Here is a 25,561-nt window from a genome sequence, read left to right as displayed (position 1 = left end):
GTTTCATTCAAGTGCAACTCACTGACAACCTTGATATTTGTAAGGAGACGACAACCAAAGCATCCAAGTGTCTGTAATAACCGGCAGAACGATTTTTTTATGAGTTCTCCCGATAAACTCGGCAACGTCCGGATTTAGATCAATGAGATCAGTGCACTCCTATGTGCAGAGCTAATGCGGCGGATTATTCGAAGGTTCTGCAGACCCTCAGTGGAAAATCTTCAGTTCGCAAATGTAAGGACACCTGATGAACGGTTCAGCGCGGTTCACCGCCGGAAATTGCGCTCAAAAACCTACTGGCTCGTTGAGGACAACCAACGTTCAACGGAGACAGATTTCTTCATTTACATCAAGAAATTGAAATGATGACGCTCCAAAAGAGTTTGGAAAAACGATACACGGTAAGCGATGCGTTGCGCACAAAACTTACCAACACTTCTAAATGAGCACACTATACCTTTGTATTAGGATGTTGTAGTCAGACTGTAGTCTGATCAATCACAGTTATCTGTATAGGTAAATGTTGCCTTCTTGGTTATCGACTGCTCGATTACGTTTAGAATAGCTGCATCTGGTTTCTTTTTAAATGTTCATTGTGGCGAAATGATCAGTGAAAATGAACTTACTTGTCTACGCAAGCAAAAAAACTAAATAATAAGGTATATCTGACTTCTTTAGATATTATCTGGCTTACTGTTTTGGAATGACTTGTTAATTAACTTGAAGAACAAATTTGTTTAGTATTTTCTCCTTCAGGGAATTTATGTTTTATTTATGTTTATGTTTAACTGTTGTAATATAATAAAAGGGATCAAGGGTGTATCTTTCCAGAAAAACAAACATCTAAGATGAATGTGTTTTAATTGGACAATGCTCAACAGAATGCATGGAAAATCCCTTATCGTTCATAAAATTATGATTGTCCTTTTCATTGATGCGTAGGCCAATAGCCAATCATTGAAAAATTAGGCTATAGGCTTCAGGCTGTCTAGGACATTTTAAATAAATGATTTCCCATTCCTTTAATGAATGTATAATAACGTATGATAATCCAATAGAAATCTACGGATTCGTCCATATGTTTAACATAAAGTCCCAATCCCATAGTTTATCCATGAGGGTTAATGAATATAATGTCGTTTTGGAACGTTAACAGATTCATGCTTTAACCTTTACCTCGAAAAGTGAGTAAATGGAAATTAAACGGAAATTGCAAAGTGGTGTATTTCGGACTGAAATGACACCTTGGGGAATTGTGTAGGAGAGACCGTGCCAGCCATGGACTGCTGCACATCATTTTGTCAAGTTCGTAGTTCGTAATGGAGTGTGTGCGAGCGCGTACTAGTATCTGTGAGATCCAAAGCTTGGAGTGGGGGTTGGGGGTAGTTGAAGTAACCTCTTCCATCCTTCTTTTGAGATCACCATTAAATACGTCTGCACTCTGTCCAGTAGATGATCTAAACAAAGGTTACATGTGACAGGAAAGATAACACAAATGTGTGTATCTTTGAATAGACATATGGCTCTGGCCCCAATAATTCAACTTTACTAGCACTGGGAAAAGCACAGGAAAGAGAATAGGCATATGGCTATGGTAATACTTTACTAGCACACCAGGAACTTTTCACTGAGGTAGCTAATACAATCTTTGTACTAATACAATCTTTCTTTGGGGTGCTAATGCTAAAGGGGGCTTCGGCACCTTCAAGCCCGTCCCTGGAGCCGCCCATGTTTACTAGATGAACACAGATAAACTCTGAGGTGAGGGCATTCAGGCACTGGGAGGGCTTCGTCTCTTTCGATGAATCACCCTACATTTAGAATGAGATTGTGCTTAGCCTCACATGAATGATAGGAAAGTATTATGTCCTCTTTTCACATAAATCACATAATGTTGTATTTTCTGTCTGGATGATTAGGATAAATCATTAGTAACACCTACAGGTGTAGTATCTTACTTTTCTGCGTGCCTTCCTCCGGCACCGTTTCGAGTAGATGTCCTGGATGGGAGGGAGCACGGTCCCAGTGATTCACGGCCCGCTGGAGGGCCTTGAGGTCATGAAAGGAGCAATTCCCATATCAGGCTGTGATGCAATCGGTCAGGACACTCTCTTGATGATGGAGTTGGTGTCATGCAAAGCCACGCAGTTGTAGGTGAACAGGGAGTACAGCTGAGGACTGAGGACACACCCCTGGGGTGCCCCTGTGTTAAGAGTCAGTGTGGAGAAGGTGTTGTTGCCAATCCTCACAGCCTGTGGTCTGCCCATCAGGAAGTCCAGGATTCAGTTACAGAGGGTGGTATCCAGACCCAGGGCTCTGAGCTTGGTGTCGAACATGGAGAGAACAATAGTGTTGAATGCTGAACTGTAGTCATTGAACAGTGTTTTCACATAGGTGTTCCTCTTGTCCAGATGTGTTATGGCCATGTGAATAGCGATCGAAATGGCAACTACCGTGAATCTGTTGGAGCGGTAGGCAAATTGTAGTGGGTCCAGTGTGCCTGGCATGCTGGCATTGATGTGGGCCATGACCAGCCCTTCGAAGCACTTCATGATGATCGAGGTGAGCCCGACGGGGCGATAGTCATTTGGGCATGTCACCTTGTTTTTCTTGGGCACTGGGACGATCGTGGTCTCCTTAAAGCAGGTTGGGACTACAGCCTGGAACAGGTTGAAGATGTCCGAGAAGACACCCGCCAGCTGGTCAGCACACACTCTGAGGACGCGGCCAGCGATGCCATCTGGGCCGGCAGCTTTGTGAGTATTCACTCTTTTGAGAGTGAAAGGACCTGGTCATCCGGAGTAGCAAGTGTCTTCCTGGATGGCTCGGTGTTGTGGGCCTCGAAGCGAGCATAGAATGTGTTAAGCTCCTCTAGGAGGGAGGCTTCGGTGGTCACCGCACAGCTGGATTTGCCTTTGTAGTCTGTGATACGATTGAGTCTGTATTGTCTTTTTGCATCCCTAATGGATTGCAGAGCTTTTACCTGCTTGCCTTGTACGTGTCGTGCGCCACCGAGTCATTGGGGTTCGTTCTGCTGACATTAAATGCTGCAGTACGGGCTCTCAGCATTGTACAGATATCTCCGTTCATCCAGGGTTTTTGGTTGGGGTATGTCCGGATTGTTATTGTGGGTACAACACATTTCCTAATGAAGCCTGTGACTGACGATGTATGTTCCTCAATGTTGATGAATGAGTCCTGGGTGGATGAATCTTTGAACATATTCCAATCAGTTATGTCTGCATCCCATATTATACTCTATTCCCTATATAATGCACTACGTTATACCAGGGCTCTATGGCTCTGGTCAAAGTAGTGCAATGTGTAATAGGGTACCATTTGGGATGCACACCATGGGCTGTATTTTCGGCAAGTGTCAAACGCACGTTAGTTTGCAATTTCGTCATGTAAAAAAACCCGGAAGGTTCGACAATTTACCTGTCTAACATCAGCTTGCTTGCGCTGAGGTGGGAGGGGTGGCAATATTTGAGGTGCGTCCTTAAAAACAAAATAATTTCATGCAGCACTAATAGGACGTTTTAAGACCCACGAAAGGAGGTCTAAACGGAAATAATATTGGTATGGATTTTTAGAGCGGAAGCACAGCCTATCCAGCTGTGATGCACAGTGCCCATAAAAGAGAGATGTGCCTTTTGTGCCGGTGAATCTCGTATTTAGAAACATAAAACAATGATTGTTTCTCCTCATTCCTGTATCACATCAAATCCAATTAATCCAACATCCACACAAACAAACAGAGCTTGATTATGTATTCATGTCTGTAATTCTTATGCTCCACGGTTTAGGTTCTGCTATTCTGGCAGGGTGGGGATGTCTGCAATGACAAAAAACTATAACAAAAACAAGGAGATCAGGGGTATAAGTATTAGATCGATGTCTTAGTGCTGCTGTGTGACTGATTTCCCATTATGATCAAATGTTATTACATTTTAGGAGCAGGAAGTCTTACCACCAGCCAAATTTATAACAGATACGAGTTTAGTGCACTACTTTTGACCAGAACCCAATGGGCCGTGGTCAAAAGTAGTGCACTACAGTATATAGGGAATAGAATGCCATTTGGAATGCAACCAGAGAGTTCTAATTGAGTAAAGTGAAACTTTCAATACTCATTCATTCTCTCCCAGGGAGGGACATTACACCTCTAACAGGCATTGAAGGAAATGAATAAAAAGTCTAATCTCCAAAACATTGTTCATAACTTTGACAGTGCATTTACAGTATAGTGACATTACTGCCTGGCGTTTGGAAGACAATCAAAACAGGAGTTTATATCAAAGCATTCGGAGGATTGTTATCCGGCTGGGTTGTGTTAAAAGTCCTACTCAAGTCTCCTTTTCGGCTCATTTATCACCTGATTTACTTAAAGTTCCAATGCAGTGGTATTTATCTCAACATCAAATCATTTCTGGGTAACAATGAAGTACCTTACTGTGAATGTTTTCAATTAAAATGGCTAAGACTGTCTGGAAGTAGTCTGGGTTGGGAGGGGAAAACTGAAAACTAGCTGTTATTTGCAAAGAGGTTTGTGGTCTAATGGTCTAGTTACTAAGGCCAAAACTCCATCCCACCAAAACAGGCTGACATTTCAGGCAGTCTTTTCAAACAGCTCTTACACTAAAATGGCATGATCATCATTTTCACAATTTCACAGTATTATTCCAACCTCATAGTGTGGAAATATACACTACATGGCCAAAAGTATGTGGACATGCCTTCAAATTAGTGGATTTGGCTATTTCAGCAACGCCCGTTGCTGACAGGTGTATAACATTGAGCACACAGCTATGCAATCTCCATAAACAAACATTGGCAGTAGAATGGCCCGTACTGAAAAGCTCAGTGACTTTCAACGTGGCACCGTCATGGGATGCCACCTTTCCAGCAAGTCAGTTCGTCAAATTTCTGCCCTGCTAGAGCTTGCCCGGTCAACTGTAAGTGCTGTTATTGTGATGTGGAAACGTCTAGGAGCAACAACGGCTCAGTCGTGAAGTGGTAGGACACACAAGCTCACAGAACAGGACCACCGCGTGCTGAAGTGAGTAGTGCGTAAAAATCGTCTGTCTTCGGTTGCAACACTCACTACCGAGTTCCAACCTGCCTCTGGAAGCAACGTCAGCACAATAACTGTTCGTCGGTCGCGTCATGAAATGGGTTTCCATGGCCGAGCAGTCGCACATAAGCCTAAGATCACCATGTGGAATGCCAAGCGTCGGCTGGAGTGGTGTAAAGCTCGTCGCCATTGGACTCTGGAGCAGTGGAAACACGTTCTCTGGAGTGATGAATCACGCTTCACCATCTGGCAGTCCAACGGATGAATCTGGGTTTGGCGGATGCCAGGAGAACGGTACCTGCCCGAATGCATAGTGCCAACTGTAAAGTTTGGTGGAGGAGGAATAATGGTCTGGGGCTGTTTTTCATGGTTTGGGTTAGGCCCCTTAGTTCCAGTGAAGGGAAATATTAATGCTACAGCATACAATTACATTCAAGACAACTCTGTGCTTTCAACTTTATGGCAACATTTTGGGGAAGGCCCTTTCCTGTTTCAGAATGGTCAATGCCTCGTGAACAAAGCGAGGTCCATACAGAAATGGTTTGTCGAGATCGGTCTGGAGGAACTTGACTGGCCTGCACAGATCCCTGACCTTAACCTCATTGAACACTTTCGGGATGAATTGTAATGCCGACTGAGAGCCAGGCCTAATTGCCCAACATCAGTGCCTCACTAATGCTCTTGTGGCTGAATGGAAGCAAGTCCTCACAGCAATGATCCAACATCTAGAGGAAAACCTTCCCAGAAGAGTGGAGGCTGTTATAGCAGCAAAGGGGGGACCAACTCCATATTAATGTGTAAATAAAATACATAAACATCACATCTTTGACTGCATTGGGCCTTTATCAAAAGGTACATCTCAATAGGTGGTCCAAGTATCCTCATGTGACAAATGTGTGTGTGTGTAAAAATAATCACTGGAGGACGTCTTTAAAGATCCACCAAACATGCCGATTGGCTTGTGTGTTTTTAGAGAGCAATCACCGCAGCTGTTCAACCCATGTTAGTGGGCAAATGGACATCGTCAAATCAAAATCCAACATCCATGTGTTACCCCTTGTGACACATGGATGTTACAAACTCAGTTTTAGACGAGACTAACTTTATGATCAAAATGATCCAATTTACACTTTGTAGTCAATTTTGAAACTAGAGTAACTGTTTCGGACTCATATCGATGCCAATGTCGTTTTCAAAGGGATTTTCAAAGGCAGTCACTCTTTAAAGCAGAGCAAAGACATGGAAGTGGCAGATGGGATTTCAGGACATGGACAGTACCCCCTGCTGGTTGACCATCTGTTCCTCCACAGCAAGATTTACATCACAACTTTGATATGGTGACATTAAGAAAAGTTAAACACAAAAAGTTTAAACCAAAACATTCTGAGGATTTATCTGGCTGGATGGGTTTATGTGTGTTTAAATCTGAGTTGGCCCTCAGCTCATCACTAAGCTAAGGACCCTGGGACTAAACACCTCCCTCTGCAACTGGATCCTGGACTTCCTGACGGGCCTCCCCCAGGTGATAAGGGTAGTTAACAACACATCCGCCACGCTGATCCTCAACACGAGGGCCCCTCCTGTACTCCCTGTTCACCCACGACTGCACGGCCAGGCACGACTCCAACACCATCATTAAGTTTGCTGATGACACAACAGTGGTAGGCCTGATCACCGACAACGATGAGACAGCCTATAGGGAGGAGGTCAGAGACCTGACCGTGTGGTGCAAGGACAACAACCTCTCCCTCAACGTGATCAAGACAAAGGAGATGATTGTGGACTACAGGAAAAGGAGGGCCGAGCATTCTCATCGACGGGGCTGTAGTGGAGCAGGTTGAGAACTTCAAGTTCCTTGGTGTCCACATCACCAACAAACTAACATGGTCCAAGCACAACAAGACAGTCGTGAAGAGGGCACGACAAAACCTATTCCCCATCAGGAGACTGAAAAGATCTGGCATGGGTCCTCAGATCCTGAAAAGGTTTTACAGCTGCACCTTCGAGCATCTTGTCGGGTTGCATCACTGCCTGGTATGGCAACTGCTCGGCCTCCGACCGCAAGGCACTACAAAGGGTAGTGCGTACGGCCCAATACGGGGCCGTACGGGGCCGAACAACAATTTTCAGCTGTACTAACATAATTGCAAAAGGGTTTTCTAATGATCAATTAGCCTTTTAAAATTATAAACTTGGATTAGCTAACACAACGTGCCATTGGAACACAGGAGTGATGGTTGCTGATAATGGGCCTCTGTACGCCTATGTAGATATTCAATAAAAAATCTGCCATTTCCACCTACATTAGTCATTTACAACATTAACAATGTCCACACTGTATTTCTGATCAATTTGATATTATTTTAATGGACAAAAAATGAGCTTTTCTTTCAAAAACAAGAACATTTCTAAGTGACCCCAAACTTTTGAACGGTGGTGTACATAATTACCTCAATTACCTCGACACCGGTGCCCCCGCACATTGACACATTGACTCTGTACCGGTACCCCCTGTATATATCCCCGCTATTGTTATTTACTGCTGCTCTTTAATTATTTGTTATTCTTATCTCTTACTTTTTTGTTGTTGTATTTTCTTAAAACTGCATTGTTGGTTAAGGGCTTGTAAGTAAGCATTTCATTGTAAGGTCTACACCTGTTGTGTTTGGCGCATGTGACAAATACAATTGTATTTTATTTGAAATAGTACTGTAGACTTGTTGGACTCTGGAAATTACAAGATGCTCTCTGCCCCAACTTCGACAGTGCATTTATATGGTGACATTACTACCTGATGTTTTGATGACAAAGTAAACGATTATGATCAGAAACAGGAGTTAAAACCAAAGCATTTGAAGATTGTGATCTGGGATGTGTTTAAATTAGAGCCATAGCAGTGGCATCATCTCACATCCGGCGCCGAAACGAGATGGCCGCCTCGCTTCGCGTTCCTTGGAAAATATGCAGTATTTTGTTTTTTTATGTGTTATTTCTTACATCGGTACCCCAGGTAATCTTAGGTTTCATTACATACAGTCGGGAGGAACTACTGAATATACGATTAACGTCAACTCATCATCGTTCCTACCAGGAATATGACTTTCCCGAAACGGATCCAGTGTTTTGCCTTCCACCCAATACAATGGATCTGATCCCAGCCGGCGACCCTGTGCGACGCCGTAAAAGGGGCAAACGAGGCGGTCTCCTGGTCAGGCTTCGGAGACGGGCACATCGCGCTCCACTCCCTAGCATACTACTCGCCAATGTCCAGTCTCTTGACAATAAGGTTGATGAAATCCGAGCACGGGTAGCATTCCAGAGAGACATCAGGGATTGCAACGTGCTCTGCTTCACGGAAACATGGCTAACTCAAGAGACGCTAACGGAGTCGGTGCAGCCAGCTGGTTTCTTCATGCATCGCGCCGACAGAAACAAACATCTTTCTGGTAAGAAGAGGGGCGGGGGGGTATGCCTTATGATTAACGAGACGTGGTGTGATCATCATAACAACACATAGGAACTCAAGTCATTCTGTTCACCTGATCTAGAACTCCTCACAATCAAATGTCGACCGCATTATCTACCAAGGGAATTCTCTTCGATCATAATCACAGCCGTATATATTCCCCCCCAAGCAGACACATCGATGGCCCTGAACGAACTTTATCTGACTCTTTGTAAACTGGAAACCACACACCCTGAGGCTGCATTCATCGTAGCTGGGGATTTTAACAAGGCTAGTCTAAAAACAAAACTCCCTAAATTCTATCAGCATATCGATTGTGCTACCAGGGCTGGAAAAACCCTAGATCATTGTTATACTAATTTCCGCGACGCATATAAGGCCCTCCCCCGCCCCCCTTTCGGAAAAGCTGACCACGACTCCATTTTGTTGATTCCAGCCTACAAACAGAAACTAAAACAACAAGCTCCCGTGCTCAGGTCTGTTCAACGCTGGTCCGACCAATCTGATTCCACGCTTCAAGACTGCTTCGATCACGCGGATTGGAATATGTTCCGCATTGCGTCCAACAACAATATTGACGAATATGCTGATTCGGTGAGCGAGTTCATTAGGAAGTGCATTGACGATGTCGTACCCACAGCAACGATTAAAACATTCCCAAACCAGAAACCGTGGATTGACGGCAGCATTCGCGTGAAACTGAAAGCGCGAACCACTGCTTTTAACCAGGGCAAGGTGACCGGAAGCATGACCGAATACAAACAGTGTAGCTATTCTCTCCGCAAGGCAATCAAACAGGCTAAGTCCCAGTACAGAGACAAAATCGAGTCGCAATTCAACAGCTCAGACACAAGAGGTATGTGGCAGGGTCTACAGTCAATCACGGATTACAAAAAGAAAACCAGCCCCGTCGCGGACCAGGATGTCTTGCTCCCAGACAGGCTAAACAACTTTTTTGCCCGCTTTGAGGACAATACAGTGCCACTGACACGGCCCCCTACCAAAACCTGCGGGCTCTCCTTCACTGCAGCCGAGGTGAGTAAAACATTTAAACGTGTTAACCCTCGCAAGGCTGCAGGCCCAGACGGCATTCCCAGCCGCGTCCTCAGAGCATGCGCAGACCAGCTGGCTGGTGTGTTTACGGACATATTCAATCAATCCTTATCCCAGTCTGCTGTTCCCACATGCTTCAAGAGGGCCACCATTGTTCCTGTTCCCAAGAAAGCTAAGGTAACTGAGCTAAACGACTACCGCCCCGTAGCACTCACTTCCGTCATCATGAAGTGCTTTGAGAGACTAGTCAAGGACCATATCACCTCCACCCTACCGGACACCCTAGATCCACTCCAATTTGCTTACCGACCCAATAGGTCCACAGACGACGCAATCGCAACCACACTGCACACTGCCCTAACCCATCTGGACAAGAGGAATACCCATGTGAGAATGCTGTTCATCGATTACAGCTCAGCATTTAACACCATAGTACCCTCCAAACTCGTCATCAAGCTCGAGACCCTGGGTCTCGACCCCGCCCTGTGCAACTGGGTCCTGGACTTCCTGACGGGCCGCCCCCAGGTGGTGAGGGTAGGTAACAACATCTCCACCCCGCTGATCCTCAACACTGGGGCCCCACAAGGGTGCGTTCTGAGCCCTCTCCTGTACTCCCTGTTCACCCACGACTGCGTGGCCATGCACGCCTCCAACTCAATCATCAAGTTTGCGGATGACACTACAGTGGTAGGCTTGATTACCAACAACGACGAGACGGCCTACAGGGAGGAGGTGAGGGCCCTCGGAGTGTGGTGTCAGGAAAATAACCTCACACTCAACGTCAACAAAACAAAGGAGATGATTGTGGACTTCAGGAAACAGCAGAGGGAGCACCCCCCTATCCACATCGACGGGTCAGTAGTGGAGAAGGTGGAAAGTTTTAAGTTCCTCGGTGTACACATCACGGACAAACTGAATTGGTCCACCCACACAGACAGCGTCGTGAAGAAGGCGCAGCAGCGCCTCTTCAACCTCAGGATGCTGAAGAAATTCGGCTTGTCACCAAAAGCACTCACAAACTTCTACAGATGCACAATCGAGAGCATCCTGTCGGGCTGTATCACCGCCTGGTACGGCAACTGCTCCGCCCACAACCGTAAGGCTCTCCAGAGGGTAGTGAGGTCTGCAGAACGCATCACCGGGGGCAAACTACCTGCCCTCCAGGACACCTACACCACCCGATGTCACAGGAAGGCCATAAAGATCATCAAGGACAACAACCACCCAAGCCACTGCCTGTTCACCCCGCTATCATCCAGAAGGCGAGGTCAGTACAGGTGCATCAAAGCAGGGACCGAGAGACTGAAAAACAGCTTCTATCTCAAGGCCATCAGACTGTTAAACAGCCACCACTAACATTTAGCGGCCGCTGCCAACATACTGACTCAACTCCAGCCACTTTAAAAATGGGAATTGATGGAAATTATGTAAAAATGTACCACTAGCCACTTTAAACAATGCCACTTAATATAATGTTTACATACCCTACATTACCCATCTCATATGTATATACTGTACTCTATATCATCTACTGCATCTTGCCATCTTTATGTAATACATGTACCACTAGCCACTTTAAACTATGCCACTTTATGTTTACATACCCTACAGTACTCATCTCATATGTATATACCGTACTCTATACCATCTACTGCATCTTGCCTATGCCGTTCTGTACCACCACTCATTCATATATCTTTATGTACATATTCTTTATCCCTTTACACTTGTGTGTGTATAAGGTAGTAGTTGTGGAATTGTTAGGTTAGATTACTTGTTGGTTATTACTGCATTGTCGGAACTAGAAGCACAAGCATTTCGCTACACTCGCATTAACATCTGCTAACCATGTGTATGTGACTAATAAAATTTGATTTGATTTGATTTGATCATTGTGATTTCAGCACCATGGACAGCACTCCATATACCATCTGTCCCACTCTCCATCCCACCAAGATTTACATCCTGAAAGCAACAGTCAATCAATGTCTGTGTGAAAGACTAGGTGAATATGGGGACAGAGGGCCCTGCATCGATCAATGTCCTCCTCCTCCTTACACAGTAATATATTGTTCCTGGGGTTCCATCTTAAATGCTCACAGCTGGTTGTTATATTACCTGTTCTTGCTACCTTGAGAAAATATGATGTTTCCATTCATGGTCTCGTTGTTCAGGAGTGAATTATAGGCCAATTGTTTATGTCAGACATTTATTTATTTTTTGTGTTTAAGGCGGTCACATTTGATTTGTTGCTTCTCTGGGTGGGTACATCAGTTGCGTTTAAACTGGACATGAATTGTGTTCTTGACAAATAGAAGTGTCATCCCTCCATACACAGCCGAAGAGAAACTTTAAGAGTCCCAAAATACCACCTATTCTTCCTCTACCAAAGCCAAGAATAGGTTAACCAGTTTTCCCCATAAATATATGATCTCTCCCCTGTCCATTTGTATCTGTCATGCAGAGTTCTCCCTTCGCCATGGTCCATCATATTCAGCGCCTGTTTCTGTGTCTCAAATGGCACCCTATTCCCTACGTAGTGTACTTTTGATTTGCCATTTGGGACGCACAATGTTTCTCAGCTCCCTAATGGTCAAAATGCATTCCAGAGCAGGAGGCTAGTGGGTGGAATAGAGGTGCAAGTAATATGCCTGGATGTCATAACGTATCTAATTGGATATGAAATGGAAATGGAGATACATTTGACCTCTCCCTTCACCTACAGGTGTGGGATCTTAATTTGACCAGTTTCTCACAGCAAGAGAATAATCCTGCAGCATCAGGAAATGTGGATTATAATGAATTGAAATTAATTAATTAGATACCATTTTAGTTGGGGCAAGTCAAGTCTGTAATTTTTAAGTGGAAAATACAAACTTTACTGCAACAACAGGGTGATCAAATTAAGATCCTATGCCTGTATCATTTTTCCATTTCTATTTCCTGTCATCTCTTTGCTCCAGGCTGTTATTTGTTCCACTCATCAGGTACTCCTGTCTATCTCTATTAATGTCCCCTTTTCCAACAGCAGGCTTAGCAAAGAGATCATTAACGGGTTTGAATGATTGAATCGGATCATTATTGGCTACAGTGTATGTTGATGATGGATTGTTCGCCCACAACTTGTGATACAGAGCCACAGGGACCTGGCAGTTTTATAATAATGCAAGATCACCATTGCAATCTCCACTCCTGAAAGGTCATCCATTTCCCTGGTGAGATGATAGCTGAGTAATAACATCATTTGCCGACTTCTTGAGTGTGATTTGCCTGGCTCCGTACAAAATTAAGCACAGTCAGCATAGTCAGTGAGTGATTTAGATGTCGTCCATCAGTCTTCTACCTTGAATGTGCAAAAGCTGTAAAAGAAAGTGTGTACATCCCAAATGGCACCCTATTCCCTATGTAGTGCACTATTTTTGACAAAAGCCCTATGGGGAATAGGGTGCCATTTGGGACATAGACAGTGTGTTCTGTCACAACCTGGTCTCTGGGCAATCCATAGGATTTGGTAGGTAAATGTATTCCCTCCATTTAATATGATATATTACATTAGGTTACTTTATGAATGGAATAGCGGTCATACAATATCATACGAATTGGAGGATGTATAGTATCACACGCCTTACCTAGTCGAACAATATAATACGAATTGGAGGATGTATAGTATCACACGTCTTACCTAGTCGAACAATAACATACGAATTGGATGACATAACTTATCATACGTTGGCAGATGTATAGTAGAGGACGTATAGTTTTATACGTCTTTCTCTGAGACCAGGTTACGTGTTGCGTTGTAACACATTTACGTTGGTGGTTACGAGAACTAAAACAACAAAGGTAAGGAGAATTAGGTTAAGGTTAGGAAAAGGAATAGGGGAAGGGTTAGCAAAAATGCAACAGTTCTTCCCGATGCGACTCGAACACGCAACCTTTGGATTGCTAGACAGTCACTGTATACACCCCCCCAGTAAGTCTAGCAGCCAGCTATCTAAACTTGTATTAAGCATGGTCGAATTACAAACCGGGGTGGGGCCCATTGATCATCAGTTATCAAACATTTTCTTCCACCTTATGAAAAAATGTCTAGAATTGTGGATATGGGTACGCAGACCCACGAGCAACTGAGGCCCCTCATGATCTGTTTTTTTTGGGGGGGGGGCCCAAAAAGTAACTAGACCATTAGTACATCATACATCTTGGAGGTGCATGAAAATAGGTATTGTATCAGCGCTCTGATTTACATGAATTTGCCATTTTCCTGGCATACTCTTGTCTCATTATCTGAAACCGCCAAACTGCAGGATATGTGCCCATATCTAGAAAGATCAACACCAGCATAACATTGGATATGTGATGCTGCAGCTGCCCTCCGTAATGCGTTGGTCCATATTTTCAGCTTCTGTTTTAGCCCAGTAGACAGGTCATAGACTTGGGTTAGCATAGGTCATGTGAAAGAGATATGTGCCCTTGGAGTTTTTTTTAACTTCCTTCCCAGTAGAAACGAATGGGGCATCTGAGTCCAAAGCAGAGTTATTTCAGTCACTGAAACAGAGTTTTGCATTAGATTTGAGAGGGATTTGGTGCTCTACAGAGGGATGACTAAATGCTTCTTTAATTCCCATTTTAATCACATGTTTAATGACAGCCTTGCAGCAACTTTGCTTGAATCAGAGAGGAAAATACTAAAAAAGGGGAAAATGATTGTTTGGTGTGTGAGAACCTTTTGATGTTTGACAGTCTCAAAGCCCCACAGATTCTATTTCAATACAAAGTGATGGGAGTGTTTGAGACATGCTTTCATTTCCCCGGAGAGGTAAAGTATAGTAAAGCAAGGGGTGTTCAAATGGCATTATATCATAACTAGGTCAATGAGAGGAAATTTCTTGGATCTTTTATTTCCATGAATCATGGGACCAACACTTTACATGTTGCGTTTATATTTTTTGTTCAGTGTATTTTGAGTCATACTTTAATAAAATATCAGGCTCACAGGAATGTCTTTAAAGCCATGGATAAAAGCAAAATGTGCTGTCTCTTTGCTCTGCTCTACCATGGTATGACAGTGGTGTGCTGAGACCTTTTTCCTCAGTGGAAATGTCATTTCAGATGCCAGACTGAGTGGTTACATGAAAAGGCACTGAGGGGGAGGCAGTAGGATGTATTGCACACACACCTCTGTATTCTCCCAGAGAATGCTTGACAGGTTAAGCCTGTGATGACTTACCTTCAGATGAGCAGAAAGCATTTTTGAAAAGTACTGTATTCTTTGAAAAGCAACTTTCAGGCCTCTGCACACCTCCAATGTTGACTAAATGGTAATACGAACTAAGGCATGTTTTACTGGTACTTCCAAAGTAAGTTAGATTATATTTTTCAAATAGAGATGTATTATGAATTCAAAGTTTTCTTTTTTTTCTCTCCACTCTCCTTTCCCTCTACTCCCACCAAGTGGATAGTTTTAGTAACTAGTTACGTTACGTTTTACTGGCTCATGCAAATCATTATCAGCAGGGTACAAGACTGAGTATTTTGCTTATTCTCAGTATGAAACCCAGGCTAAATCAAATCAAGAACTAGGGATATCTTCTGTATACCACCCTTATCTTGTCACAACACAACTGATTGGCTCAAAAGCATTAAGAAGGAAAGAAATTCCACAAATTAACAAGGCACACCTGTTAACTGAAATGTATTCCAGGTGACTACCTCATGAAGCTGGTTGAGAGAATGCCAAGAGTGTGCAAAGTTGTCATCAAGGCAAAGGGTGGCTACTTTGAAGAATCTCAAATATAAAATATATTTTGATTTGTTTAACACTTTTTTGGTTACTACATGATTCCATATGTGTTATGTCATAGTTTTTATGTCTTCACTATTATTCTACAATAAGGGGGATAAATTACCCTATTAGGGTGTGGTGCCTCACCTTAAGTTCTCATTGTTATTTTACAACTGTATCAGTCTATGACCTTAGTTGCTCTGCCTCATGTTGAGTTAGACAGACAGATGGCTAGGACTAATCTGCACATGCCTAATTCACACCATGCCCTGGCTTGGCCCACCTGTCATGTTTATATTGACTCAGCTGAGGTGTGCGTTAAGAGGTGCACTAAAGGGCAGTAGTGAACCATGTCCATGTTGACAGCTACCATTGAAATGTTTTGTCTACCTGGTCTAGCTAAGGCCTGCGTCCTAAATAGCACCATATTCCCTACATAGTACCATGGGGATCTGGTCAGAAGTAATGCACTATGTACGAAATAGGGTGCCACTTGGGATACAATGTCCTTCAGCAGTCTCCTTCAACAGTCTCATGCCCTCTTGCAGATATAAAGCCCAATATTTCTGCCTCTCAGAGAGGATAAGAGACATTGTATGAGATAGATAAGCCTTAGAGCGATATGCCTCATTTACACTTGCCCCATTGCTACATTTACTCACTGTAACATAGATTATTCTCTTTATTCTTTGTCTCAACAGTTTGCGCCTTATTAACTTTTATAAGAAGCAATTACTTTGTCAGATTGTAGGGTATTTTATGTTGGATAGAATTGGAAATCTGGTACAGTAAAATATCTTTATATGTCAGTGAAATAATGGAGCGTCAAATGAATGTTTTCTGGAACAGCGTTTAATTACAGACAAACAACAAAATGCTGTGATAATTAGCAGTGTGGACTCTACTTTAGGAATTCTCCCCTCGGTTTTATAACTACTCTCTGTGTTAAGTGGCTTTTCATCTCCCAAATGACATTGCTTAAAAAAGTTTCCAGAGTATAAGTCCGAACCCTTCACCTTTCAGAAGCTCAATTACTGCTGTGGGCTGCACTATTTCACCTTGATTGTCAGTCATTATCCTATTTTATAACAACCCCCAATAACCAAGGGCGGCACCTTCGATTCGAAAGGCAGGTGAAAAATACAAATACTAATTTAATGTTTGCCAGAGCAAAGAAACTTTGTGCCTTCTATTATGTAGCAGTTATTGCTAAATATATACAATATATAATGATGTCTAGTGTACTTGTTAGAATTCTTATAAAGTATCATACTGAAAAACACATTTTCACCAAGGTCTCTGTGATAGTGTAAAATATTTGTTCTGAAATAATAATATTTATGCACTTTTTTGTGTGTTACAGAGTGACCTTTGACCCATAGTGTGGATCATCCTATCCTTGGGAGAGATTGTATCCAGCAGAAGGGGGAGATCTGGCCCTGTCCAGAGATGGAGATGGAGAGGTACCATGGAGACAGCTCCACAGGGCCCAACATCACCAACAGCACAGGAGCCCCAGCCAGCGCTCTCCCAGCGGTGCTGGTTACAGACAGGATGGTGGTGCTGGTAGTTCTACTGGGGCTCCTCACCCTCCTCACTGCGCTGGTCAACGGTGCTGTCATCACAGCCATCTGCACCACCAAGAAGCTCCACCTACCTGCCAACTACCTCATCTGCTCGCTGGCGTTCACTGACTTTCTGGTGGCTATCCTGGTGATGCCAGTCAGCATCCTCTACATCGCCACGGAGACCTGGTCGTTGGGCCAGGTGGTGTGTGAGGCCTGGCTGAGTGTGGACATGACCTGCTGCACCTGCTCCATCCTGCACCTGTGTGTCATAGCGTTGGACCGGTACTGGGCTATCACCAAGGCCATCGAGTACGCCCGCAAGAGGTCGGCCCGCCGGGCAGCTGTCATGGTGGGCATCATCTGGGTCATCTCAGTCTTCATATCTATACCGCCCCTCTTCTGGAGACACAGGCCCGGTAGCCATGGCCCAAAACAGTGCATCATAGAGCACAACCATGTGGGCTACACCATTTACTCCACTTTTGGGGCATTTTACATCCCCATGACCCTTATTCTCATATTGTACTATAGGATTTACAATGCCGCAAAGACACTTTACCAGAAACGGGTCTCGTCCCGGCACCTGAGCAGCCAGAACTCTCTAAACCACTGTCGTGTGGCACACACCTTCTGTGTATCGGACCTGTCCAACTCAGACCCTACTCTGGAGTTTGACAGGCTCAATGTCACCATCCGTATCCCCTCATTTGAGACAGAGATGGAGGCGGCAGATGAGAGGCACCAGATCTGTACCTCCCGGGAGAGGAAGGCAGCACGTATCCTGGGCCTCATCCTTGGCGCTTTTATCCTCTGCTGGATGCCTTTCTTTCTGAAGGAGCTTCTTGTAGGCTTACAGGTCATAACTGCCTCCCCACATGTATCTGACTTCTTAACCTGGCTGGGCTACATCAACTCACTCATTAACCCTCTCCTTTACACCAGCTTTAATGAGGATTTTAAGTTGGCCTTTAAGAAACTGCTCAGACGAAAGGAGCATGCATAGGTTTGCAGGCCCAGGTTGAACGTACAGTATTGTCCCATCAGAGAATGTATTAGGGAAAGTTACATGCAGTGTGTCCATTGGCTATATGACTTGTGTGATGTTGTGCGTTTCTAAATAAAAGTCTTAAATGATCTGCTTCTTATTCTTTGCTTGAAACACAAACTTTGACCAAGAATAATCATGGCTCATAAATGCACATCCATACACAAAGACATACAGTCTGGTCCAAAATGATTTGCACCCTTGATAAAGATGAGCAAAAAAGACTGTATAAAATATATAATACCAATACTGAGCTACAGTATACTGTATGCTCCAAAAATGTTTTATTTGATCCTAATACAATTGCTCAGAAAAATTGATTTTGTTTAACAAGTAATAAGCCTTTTTCTAAAATGTTTAATGAGATGGAGAACACGTTGGTAGGGATCTATGACCATTCCTTCATACATAATCTTTCCAGATCCTTGATATCCTTCATCTGCACTTATGGACTCCCCTCTTCAATTCAAACCACAGGTGGGAGGCAGTCTGGAGACATTGCAACATTTAGATTTTTTGTGGTCAATTAACAATTTCTTTGTGGATTTTGATTTGTGCTTAGGGTTATTGTCTTGCTGGAAGATCGACTTGCTGCCAAGTTTCAGCCTCCTGGCAGAGGCAACCAGGATTTTGGCTAAAATGTCCTGGTACTGGGTAAAGGTCATGATCCTGTTGACTTTAACATTAACCAATGGAAGCAAAATAGCCCCATAACATCAAAGATCCACCACTATATTTTACTGTAGGTATGAGATACTTTTCTGCCTATGCATCCTTATTTCAACGCCAAACCCACCACTGGTGTGTGTGACTAAAGAGCTATATTTTCATGTCATCTGACCATAGCACCGGTTCCAATCCAAGTGCCAATGCCGTTTAGTGACCTCCGGGTGTTTGCATTTGTTGGAGGACATGACAATAGAGCTCTTTGGCCACACACACCAGTGGTGAGTTTCGTGTAGAAAGAAGACTGCATAGGCAGAGGACCCCATCTCCAGGCCATCAGACTGTTAAACAGTCATCACTAGCTGGCCTCCACCCAGTACCCTGCCCTGAACCTTAGAAACTGTCACTACCCGGCTACCACCCGGTACTCTACCCTGCACCTTAGAGACTGCTGTCCTATGTACATTGAGTCCTTGAACACTTGTCACTTTAATAATGTTAACATACTGTTTTACCCACATTATATGTATATACTGTATTCTAGTCATGGCTCATCCTATATAACTACTGCTGTACACAACTTTTCTATTCACACACTGTCTATACACACCATTCACATACAGTGCCTTGCAAAAGTATTCAGACCCCTTGGATTTCTTCACGTTTTATTGTGTTACAAAGTGGGATTAAAAGACTATTACACAAAATACTCTCATGACAAAGTAGAATTTTTAAAATATTTTTGGGGGATTAACAGAATTTACATAACTAAAATATAGTCGTTGCATAAGAATTCCGTTACCTGAGTTAATACATGTTAGAAACACCTTTGACTTCGAATACAGCTGTGAGTCTTCTTGGGTAAATCTATAAGAGCTTTCCACACCTGGATTGTGCAATATTTGCCCATTATTCTTTTCAAAATTCTGCAAGCTTTGTCAAGGTGTTAGGGATAATGGCTAGACAGAATTTTTCAAATCTTGCCATAGATTTTCAAGCAGATTTAAGTCAAATCTGTAACTTGCTAAGCAACTCAGTGTCTGGTGTGAAGCATACTGAAACAGGTTTTCCTCTAGGATTTTGCCTATGCTTAGCTCCATCCCATTTCTGAAAAACTCCACAGTAATTGCCGATGTCAAGCATGCTCATACCATGATGCAGCCACCACCATGCTTGAAAATAAGGAGGCAGTTACTCAATGCTGTGTTTTGTTGTTGTTGCAGTATTACTTTAGTGCCTTGTTGCATACAAGATGCAAGTGTTTTTATATTTTTATTCTGTATATTTGTATTCTTCCTTTTACTACGTAATTTAGGCCATTATTGTGGAGTCACTACAATGTTGTTCATCCATCCTCAGTTTTCTAGCATCACAGACATTGAACTCTGTAGCTGTTTTAAAATCACCAATGGCCTCATGGTAACATCTCTGAGCAGTTTAATTCCTGTCCTGCAGCTCAGTTCAGGACAACTGTATATTTGATGTGTTTAGGTGGTTTAATATATAATCCACAGCATAGTTATTAACTTGATCATGCTTAAAGATATATTCAATGTCTGATTTGTTATTGTTACCCATCTACCAATCACTGCCCTTCTTTATGAGGCTTTTGAAAAGCCTTCTGGTCTTTGTAGTTGAATCTGTGCTTGAAATGCAATACTTGACTGAGAGACCTTACAGATACAGGTATAGTCACTCAAAAATCATGTGATTTGTTAAGCCAATATGTACTCCGGAAATAATTTAGACTTGCCTAAACAGAGGGGATGAAAACTTATGTAACAACTATATTTTAGTTATGAATGTTTTATTTATCAAAACAGTCATTTACCACTTTGACATTACAGAGTATTTTGTGTAGATTGTTGACAATAAAATTACAATTAAATCAATTTTAATCCCACTTTGTAACACAATAAAATTTGAAGAAATCCAAGGGGTCTGAATACTTTTGCAAGGCACTGTACATATCAGACTCTGTTCCAGAAACGAATTTCCTACAATATCAAATCAAACCAAATGTGATTTGTCACATGCTTCGTAAACAACAGATGTAGGCTAACAGTGAAATGCTTACTTATGGGTCATTTTCCAACAATGCAGAGTAAAGATTGTAGAATTTTCGGAATTCTCTGTCATCAGCAAACTTGATGATGGTGTTGGAGTCGTGTGCGGCCACACAGTCGTGGCTGAACAGGTAGTACAGGAAGGGACTAAGCACACATCCCTTCACAATTCAACGGCTCAGACATGAGAAGTATGTGGCAGGCTCTACAGTCAATCACGGACTGCAAAAGGAAAACCAGCCCCGTCGCGGACCACGATGTCTTGCTCCCAGACAAACTAAACAACTTCTTTGCTCGCTTTGAGGACAATACAGTGCCACTGACACGGCCCGCTACCAAAACCTGCGGGCTCTCCTTCACTGCAGTTAACGTGAGTAAAACATTTAAACGTGTTAACCCTCGCAAAGGCTGCCGGCCCAGACGGCATCCCCAGCCGCGTCCTCAGAGCATGCGCAGACCAGCTGGCTGGTGTGTTTACGGACATATTCAATCAATCCTTATCCTAGTCTGCTGTTCCCACATGCTTCAAGAGGGCCACCATTGTTCCTGTTTCCAAGAAAGCTAAGGTAACTGAGCTAAATGACTATCGCCCCATAGCACTCAATTCCGTCATCATGAAGTGCTTTGAGAGACTAGTCAAGGACCATATCACCTCCACCCTACCTGACACCCTAGACCCATTCCAATTTGCTTACCGCCCCAATAGGTCCACAGACGATGCAATCGCAATCACACTGCACACTGCCCTAACCCATCTGGACAAGAGGAATACCTATGTAAGAATGCTGTTCATCGACTACAGCTCAGCATTTAACACCATAGTACCCTCCAAACTCGTCATTAAGCTCGAGACCCTGGGTCTCGACCCCACCCTGTGCAACTGGGTCCAAGACTTCCTGACGGGCCGCCCCCAGGTGGTGAGGGCAGGAAACAACATCTCCACCCCGCTGATCCTCAACACTGGGGCCCCACAAGGGTGCGTTCTCAGCCCTCTCCTGTACTCCCTGTTCACCCATGACTGCGTGGCCATGCACGCATCCAACTCAATCATCAAGTTTGCAAACGACACTACAGTGGTAGGCTTGATTACCAACAACGACGAGACGGCTTACAGGGAGGAGGTGAGGGCCCTCGGCGTGTGGTGTTAGGAAAATAACCTCACACTCAATGTCAACAAAACAAAGGAGATGATCGTGGACTTCAGGAAACGGCAGAGGGAGCAGCCCCCTATCCACATCGACGGGACAGTAGTGGAGAAGGTGGAAAGTTTTAAGTTCCTCGGCGTAAACATCACGGACAAACTGAATTGGTCCACCCACACAGACAGCGTGGTGAAGAAGACCCAGCAGCGCCTCTTCAACCTCAGGAGGCTGAAGAAATTCGGCTTGTCACCAAAAACACTCTTACCAAAAACTTTTACAGATGCACAATCGAGAGCATCCTGTCGGGCTGTATCACTGCCTGGTACGGCAACTACTCCATCCACAACTATAAGGCTCTCCAGAGGGTAGTGAGGTCTGCACAACGCATCACCGGGGGCAAACTACCTGCCCTCCAGGACACCTACACCATCCGATGCCACAGGAAAGCCAAAAAGATCATCAAGGACAACAACCACCCGAGCCACTGCCTGTTCACCCTGCTATCATCCAGAAGGCGATGTCAGTACAGGTGCATCAAAGCGGGGACCGAGAGACTGAAAAACAGCTTCTATCTCAAGGCCATCAGACTGTTAAACAGCCATCACTAACTTTGAGTGGCTGCTGCCAACATACTGACTCATCTCTAGCCACTTTAATAATGAAAAATGTATGTAATTAATGTATCACTAGCCACTTTAAACAATGCCACTTTATATAATGTTTACATAGCCTACATTACTCATGTCATATGTATATACTGTACTCTATACCATCAACTGCATCTTGCCTATGCCGTTCGGCCATCGCTCATTCATTAATCTTTATGTACATATTCTTATTCATTCCTTTACACTTGTGTGTATAAGGTAGTTATTGTGAAATTGTTAAATTACTTGTTAGATATTACTGCATGGCCGGAACTAGAAGCACAAGCATTTCGCTACACTCGCATTAACATCTGCTAACCATGTGTATGTGACTAATAAAATTTCATTTGATTTTGATTTGATTTGATTAAGGTGCCCCCGTGTTGATGGTCAGCATGGCGGATATGTTGTTGCCTACCCTCACCGTGCCCCATCAGGAAGTCCAGGATCCAGTTGCAGATGGAAGTGTTCAATCTCAGGGTCCTGAGCTTGGTGATAAGCTTGGAGGGGACTATGGTGTTAAATGCTGAGCTCCAGTCAATGAACAGCATTCTTGCATTGGTATTCATTTTGTCCAGGTGGGTGAGGGCAGTGTGGAGTGCAGTAGAGATTGTGTCATCTGTGGATCTGTTGGGGAATAGGGCTAAGCACAGGCAAAATCCTAGAGAAAAACCGGGTCTAGTCTGGTTTCCAACAGACACTGGGACACAAAAAAAAAAAAAACTTTCAGCAGGACAATAACCTAAAACACAAGGCCAAATATACACTGGAGTTGCTTACCAAGATTACATTGAAAGTTCCTGAGTGGCCTAGTTACAGTTTTGACTTAAATCGGCTTGAAAATCTATGGCAAGAATTTAAAATGGCTGTCTAGCAATGATCAACAACCAACTTGCCAGAGCTTGACAAATTTAAAAAAGAATAATGTGCAAATATTGTACAATCCAAGTGTGCAAAGCTCTTAGAGAATTACCCAGAAAGACTCACAGCTGTAATTGCTACCAAAGGTGATTCTAACATGTATCGACTCAGGTGGTTGAATACTTACGTAATCAAGATATATTTGTGTTTTATTTTTCATATTTTGTTTTTTACAAATGTTAGAATTTTCTTCCACTTTGACATTAGAGTATTTTGTGTAGGTCGTTGACAAAAAAATGACAATAAATCAATTTTAATCCCACCTTGTAAAACAACGAAATGTGGAAAAATTCAAGGGGTGTGAATTTTTTACTACTGTAGATTGCATTTTAGCTACACTTGTTTATACACACTGCATATTTATTGAGATACTGTATTCTTGACATAGCACACTCTAACATACCTACAGTACTGCTGTACATATCATTCTTAGTATATCTTGAGTAAATTATTCCGGTATAAATACGTATAGATTGTATTTGGATTACTGTTACAGTGCTACTTGGGTTGTTAATTGGATTCGTATTTTTTATTTTATATTAATACAAAATTGTCAATAAAGTTTTTTATACATTTTGTATCAATATGTCGTTACATCATTACATAACACTAATATCAACAAAAACACAACATACAATTATTGTTTTATTATCTGTGTACTTGTTTCACATTTTATTGTATTGTTAGGCGCTAATAACATTAGCATTTCGCTACGCCTACGCGACCAATAAACTTTGATTTGATTTGAACTACATGGAAAACACGTGGTTTGAATTGAAGAGGGCAGTCCATTAACGCAGACGAAGGATGTCAATGATCTGGAAAGATTCTGTATGGAGGAACGGTCTTAGTTTCCTTCCAGTATGTTCTCCAATCTCATAAAACATCCAAGAAAAAGTCTCAGAAGTATTGAAGACATGGGTGCCAATCAGTTTGACCTCTATATTTTTTTGAGAAAAAATATATTACTTGTTAAACAAAATCTCTTTCTCTTTGTGTTAGGATAAAATAATATAATTTTCAAAATTTTTGGAGCATACAATATAGCTCAGGAGTATTTATTTTATACAGTCTATTTTGCTCATCTTTATCAATGGTGCAAATAATTTTGAACCTGACTGTACATTAACATCAATTTTAAAATAGCCATGTGGGTTAGTTATGTTTTTGTCTCAATTGGTTTTACCACACCCTCAACATAAAATTGTTCTCCACTTAATTCACTGTAGGTATACCTCCATATTGGCTTCAATAGACGGTAGCCTATGTGAGTGACCAAAGACCTGTACAGGAAACTGACATTTGCACCCATCAATTGTATTTTTTTCCCCCTAAAAGGCCCGATAAGACTGATAGATGAGTCACTTACCTGCAGGGTGGTATGCCAGTAGCATGCCAGCAGCATACCACCCTGCATCCCACTGCTGGCTTGCTTCTGAAGCTAAGCAGTGTTGGTCCTGGTCAGTCCCTAGATGGGAGACCAGACAGTGTTGGAGGGCCAGTAGGAGGCACTCTTTCCTCAGATCTAAAAGAAAAGAAAAAAAATACACACTGCCCTGTGTAGGGTGCCATCTTTTGGATGGGAAGTTAAACGCGTGTCCTGACTGTCTGTGGTCACTAAAGATCCCATGGCACTTATTGTAAGAGTAGGGGTGTTAACCCTGGTGTCCTGGCTAAATTCCCAAGCTGTCCCTCATATGGTCACCTAATCATCCCCAGCTTACAATTGGCTCATTCATCCCTCTCCCCTGTAACTATTCCCCAGGTCGTTGCTGTAAATGAGAATGTGTTCTCAGTCGACTAACCTGGTTAAATACAAATTGTGGGACCAGCACGAAGCTTAGAAATCAGAGGGGTGATGAATACAATCACTAGTGATGTTTTGAACTGATAACCTAATCTACAAAACTCATGGTAAAGAACCAGTTCATAATTTTTTGGCCACTTGATGTCTTCAAGTTTTGTTGATTTAGAATAGTTGAGGCACATACAAAAAACATAACGCACGCAGCCTTCTACTACCACTTAGTTTTCAATGTAGCAGTGGTATAGTGCCCCGCCGTGGACTACACTTGATTCTGCGTCAGTGCGTAAACGATTCTGGTCACATGTTGTTTGCGTACGCGGC

General features: G+C 43.0%; 1 protein-coding gene across 1 annotated transcript; it reads left to right on the top strand.

Annotated features, from left to right (window-relative positions):
* Positions 1 to 286: 286 nt before the first annotated feature.
* Positions 287 to 18,081, top strand: LOC139582365 (5-hydroxytryptamine receptor 1E). The gene is made up of 2 exons (XM_071412340.1): positions 287 to 401; positions 16,742 to 18,081. Exon 2 carries the CDS (start codon positions 16,828 to 16,830, stop codon positions 17,947 to 17,949), a length of 1,122 nt encoding a protein of 373 aa, XP_071268441.1. The 5' UTR covers positions 287 to 401; positions 16,742 to 16,827; the 3' UTR covers positions 17,950 to 18,081.
* Positions 18,082 to 25,561: the final 7,480 nt, after the last annotated feature.

This window comes from Salvelinus alpinus, chromosome 8, assembly GCF_045679555.1.
Source record: "Salvelinus alpinus chromosome 8, SLU_Salpinus.1, whole genome shotgun sequence".
In the NCBI taxonomy this organism is placed as follows: Eukaryota; Metazoa; Chordata; class Actinopteri; order Salmoniformes; family Salmonidae; genus Salvelinus; species Salvelinus alpinus.
This window is presented reverse-complemented; position numbering and strand designations above follow the sequence as displayed.